This window comes from Melopsittacus undulatus, chromosome 2 (genome assembly GCF_012275295.1).
Source record: "Melopsittacus undulatus isolate bMelUnd1 chromosome 2, bMelUnd1.mat.Z, whole genome shotgun sequence".
Taxonomy (NCBI): domain Eukaryota; kingdom Metazoa; phylum Chordata; class Aves; order Psittaciformes; family Psittaculidae; genus Melopsittacus; species Melopsittacus undulatus.
Window position 1 is genome coordinate 99,184,104 of NC_047528.1, and position 4,987 is coordinate 99,189,090.

The 4,987-nt window shown below is 42.6% G+C and overlaps 1 protein-coding gene across 1 annotated transcript; it reads left to right on the forward strand.

Annotated features, from left to right (window-relative positions):
• The first annotated feature begins 1,512 nt into the window (after positions 1 to 1,512).
• Positions 1,513 to 1,932, forward strand: LOC117438995 (deoxyuridine 5'-triphosphate nucleotidohydrolase-like). Its single transcript, XM_034074655.1, has one exon. It carries the CDS (start codon positions 1,513 to 1,515, stop codon positions 1,930 to 1,932), a length of 420 nt encoding a protein of 139 aa, XP_033930546.1.
• Positions 1,933 to 4,987: the final 3,055 nt, after the last annotated feature.

Consider the following 4,987-nt stretch of genomic DNA (forward strand, 5'->3'; position numbering starts at 1 on the left):
TTCCACCACTTTATTGAGCCCTTGGCAAACTATTTCTGAAACTTTAAAAGTTCATGTCACCTCACAAGCACAGGGGGCAGAAGCGGCTCCCTCACCACTGCTTCTTTGCCGGGCTCTGCCATGAGATCAAACAAATCAGTCTTCTGTTGTTGCTCCTGTGGTTTTGCCACCTGATAATTCTGATGCTGACCTGGATAGTCTTTCTGACCCGGGCCTTATTGATCTGGAAAAAGAGTCTGATTTATATCCCCAAATCCTTATGACAAATGGAAAGATGTAAAGGGAGAAGCAAGATGGGAGGGGGATGCAGATGTATTGTGTGCTTTTCTGGTGGTGTATCTGCCAGATCAAGACCCATGGTGGGAAGGTCTCTCATATGCTCTTATCAAAGGTATCAGGCAAACTGTGATGGACCATGGACTTGGGGCCCAATATACAACTCATATGGTAACAGTCTCTCTGTGATACTCATGTATTTATCCCAAATGATTTTAAAAAATTGTTTTGTTTGATGATGATGATGATGGCTTGACTTCACAAATTAAGATTTGGGAAGGGCTTTACCCATGCTTACTACAAGCATGCTGATGACTAAAAAGGCCAATTATTGCTACAGGGCTTTGCAAGTGTGAGTAAACCCTCCGGGCCTGCACAGTGGATTTTTTAGGTGAGGCACAGGGTATGCAGAACTGGCCCTACCCTTTACACCTGAGGTTTATCTGCCAGGGCCTAGGGAGCTTAGACCGTTTGATAACGATGGACATGCAATACACTATGTAGGAGTTGAAAATGAGGCAGCTCCCAGGCACCCAGGTTGCTGAAAACTTAAGGCTGGGGGCATGTGATCCACTGCGAGCGGTTACTGCTAACATATTACTGGGTCAAGCTGATTTTATCACCAGTGCTGCGCAAGCTAGGATTTGCCATGCGGGCTTTTAGCAAGTTAAACAATTGGCACTTCAGCCTTTGAAAACTGTCCCTGAAGCTGGTAAACAGAGACAGTCTTTTGTCTGAATCAAACAACAGGCAAACAAGCTGTTTATGACATTTTTTAGACCAACATAATGAGGCTCTGGAAAAACAGATCCATAATGAGCAAGCATGCAGATATATTTCCAAACAACTTGCTATTGAGAATGCTAACCCTGACTGTCAGAAAGTATTGCAGACTTCACAAGATCTGAACATAGATGATACGCTAAATGCTTGTATGAATGTCAGGTCTAGACAACACAATCTATCTCTGGTTGCAGAAGCATTTGCGGCATTGGTTAAGTCACAGCAGTGCTTTTCATGGGGTCAGTACGGCCATTTGAGAAGGGACTGTCCAAAAGTAAAACCAAATAATAGAAGGGGAACACCTGGAATTTGCTCATGCTGTCGTAAAGGGTGTCATTATGCAAATCAATGCCAATCGAAATTTGACCAGGATGGCCAGCCTTTAACTTTACTGGGAAATCCCAAGCAGAGCATGGTAAGGAGCCATGCTATGACAGCAAATTACCCCTCCAAATGGCCCCCTCACAGAGCTGCCGCAGTCTGCGCACCAGCACAAGCAGCAGCGCTGGAGTGGACCTGGCCACCTCAGGAGAGACAATAATTCAAGACACATCAGTTGTGCTTATTCCAACAGGCATATATGGCCCACTCGGGTATGGAAAGGCAGCATTGTTAATTGGATGTTGCTCTACAAAGATAAGGGGTCTTTTTGTGCTGCCAGGGGTCATAGATGCTGACTTTGAAGGAGAAACTAAAATAATGGTGTGGACTTCAGTGCCACCATGTACAATACCAGGAGGAAGCCGAATCGCACAATTAATATATTTTTCACCCCAGTCACTGGGTGCCATCCACACCGTGCAGGGCTCAGAATGTTTTGGATCTACAGGGATGCCTGAAATTTATTGGACTCAACAATTAACTGTGGACTGACCGCAACTGTCTCATATTTTAAAATCAGGGGGGCAAGCATTACTTTGCAAGGAATTGTTGGTAGTGGAACAGATGTTACAGTAATTTCTTCATCACAGTGGCCCTATCATTGGCCTTTAATGGATGCTCATGCTTCCTTATCAGGAATTGGTGATCAAACCTCTCCAAAGCAGAGCAAAGAGGTTGGTGTTATTTTTGGACCAGAAGGGAGATTTGCCTCTATTAGGCCTTATGTGTTATCTGGCTCTCCTACCATATGGGGCAGAGACTGTTTAAGCCAATGGGGAGTACATTTAAGTACAGATTTTTCCTAGGGGCCACTATTTTGCAGCAGGACCCACCTTTAAGCTGGAAATCCGATGAGCCAGTCTGGGTAGACTAGTGGCCCCTCCCAAAAGAAAAACTGCTGCAATTATACAAATTGGTGGATGAACAGCTGGTCACATAGTCCCCACGACCAGCCTATGGAACACATCTGTCTTTGTGATTCAGAAGAAAAATAATGCTTGGAGGCTTTTACATGACCTAAGAGAGATAAATGAGGTCATTGAGGATATAGGAGCTTTGCAATCTGGGCTCCCCTCACCAGCAATGTTACCACAAATGTGGACTCTCATAGTCATTGACTTAAAAGGCTGTTTTTTCAGGATACCTCTTGCTCCACAAGATGCACCGCAATTTGCCTTTTCTGTGCCTTCAATCAATGCTGCAGAGCTGCATAAAAGATATCATTGGAAAGTGTTGCCACAAGGCATGAAAAAAAGTCAGTCCTACATTATACCAGCAATTCGCAGCAGCAGTTTTGAGCCCTATACAAGAGTGCTTTGAGAATGTTTTAATCTACCATTATATGGATGACATTTTGATTGCTGCAGAATCAGAACAAACAGCTCAAAAAGTGAAATGGCAAGTGATCCAAGCAGTCTCAACAGCAGGACTCCAAATTGCAGAAAAAAAATCAAGAAACTTCACCTTGGAAATATTTAGGATGGAAAATATCCAAACAAAACATTCAACCTCAGAAAATCACCCTTCGGACAGAAATGACTCTAAATGATTTACAAAAGCTCTTAGGAACCATAAATTGGATCCGTCCTCTCTTGGGAATATCTACAGAAAAACTCCATCCCCTCTTCAGATTATTGGAGGAGGATCTGTGTTTGACTTCTCCCCAAACACTCACCCCCTCTGCGCAAACCATCCTTGATAAAGTGGTTGTAAAGTTAACCAGTCAAGTTGCTCATAGGCAAAAAATGGACCACCTTATTAGCCTTTTCATTTTTTATTCATGTTTTCAACCCTATTGGCTCTTAGCACAGTGAATTCTGCAAGGTGCAGACCCATTGATTATTTTGGAATGGATATTTTTATACATAATTCTGGAAAAACAGTTACAACAGACACTGAAATTATAGCTATGGTCATTCAGAAAGGGAGAGAGCGGTTATTGACTTTACATGGTGTTGAACCTAATATTATCTATCTGCCTCTCGATACAAAACAATTAACCTTTTAAACTCACCAATTTTCTGCTTTTCAGTATGCTGTAGCAGATTTTACAGGGTAAATTAGTATTCATTTCCCAGAACACAAAATTATACAATCTCTACACTTTCTTCCCCTTTTACCTGCTTCACAATTAGCTATTACACCAATAACTGAGGCCCTCGCGGTATTCACTGATGGGTCTGGCAAGACAGGCCAAGCAGTAATAGTTTGCAAAGATACTGAAGGACACTGGAATGATGATATGCACAGTGTCACAGGATCACCTCAGGTAGTAGAACTCTTCTGTAGTCCATGTTTTCAAATTATGGACTACTCCAGTAAATATTATCACAGATTCTGCCTATATGCAGGCCTTGTTTCTAGGCTAGAACACACTTTTCTGAAGGAAGTATCCAATGGAACATTATTTGCCCTTCTCTGGGAGCTCAAAAGTGGCTCCTGGATCGATGGATACACCCATACTTTATACAACATATATCCTCACATACTTCTCTACCTGGACCTATAAGTGAGGGAAATACACAGTCTGATAGGCTTGCAGGTATTACAGTCTTACCTGACCGTTTTGCACAAGCTCGTTTGTCCCATGAAGTTTATCATCAAAATGCAAAAGATCTGCAACGTGCTTTTCAGCTGACTCAGCACATGAGGCAAATCATACAATCGTGTCCTGATTGTCAACAAGTTTTGCCCACACCAATGATTGAAACTAATCCTCACGGTCTTTTGTCACTTGAAATTTGGCAGACGGATGTTACTCATGTACAAGAATTTGGCAAATACAAATATGTCCATGTTTCTGTCGACACATTTTCATCTTGGATTTATGCATCAGTACACTCAGTTGAAAAGGCCAAAGATGTTTTGTCAATGTTTTATTACAGCTTCTTCTACTCTGAGAGTTTCAAAAACCATAGATAATGGCCCAGGTTATATAGCACACAAAACATAAGCATTTTTTTCAGCAGTGGGGAATTCAACATGTCACAGGTATTCCACATTCTCCCATGGGCCAAGCCATTATTGAATGAACACATAGCACTCTTGAAACCATGTTGCAGAAACAAAAAGGGGAGTTCAGTTAATCCCACAAGAATGTAATATGTTTTGAATTTTTTAAGTTTCTGGACAGAGGATGGACCTCCTATAAGAGCTCTAAGGGTTCTAAGAATTTTGAACAGGGGAAAGCTCATGTTAAAGTATGTAATCTTGAAACTCATGAATGGGAAGGCCCATTCCCTTTCACAGCCTGAGGAGGAGGGTATGCTTGTTTCCACAGATAAAGGACCTTGCTGGGTCCCTGTGCTATGGGTTCGTCCAGTCTTGTCTTCTGTCTCTTTATCACAGGAAGACTGACCCTCTGGTGACTTCCCACCCAGCCAAAAGAGAACATCTGGATAACATTAGCCAATGCGACAGGACAAGACACCTTGTACCTGTTTGGTTGCCACACCCACTAGTCCTTTCAGACTGCTATTGGACAACTGAATGGTGGCTGTCATTCCCTCAGCAGCCCAAGCAATGGCAGCCTCGAATTCTGTGGACA

Bases quoted from the DNA above. Each gene is read 5' to 3' on its own strand.
- LOC117438995 (XM_034074655.1), top strand. From the start codon at position 1,513: ATGGCCCCCTCACAGAGCTGCCGCAGTCTGCGCACCAGCACAAGCAGC.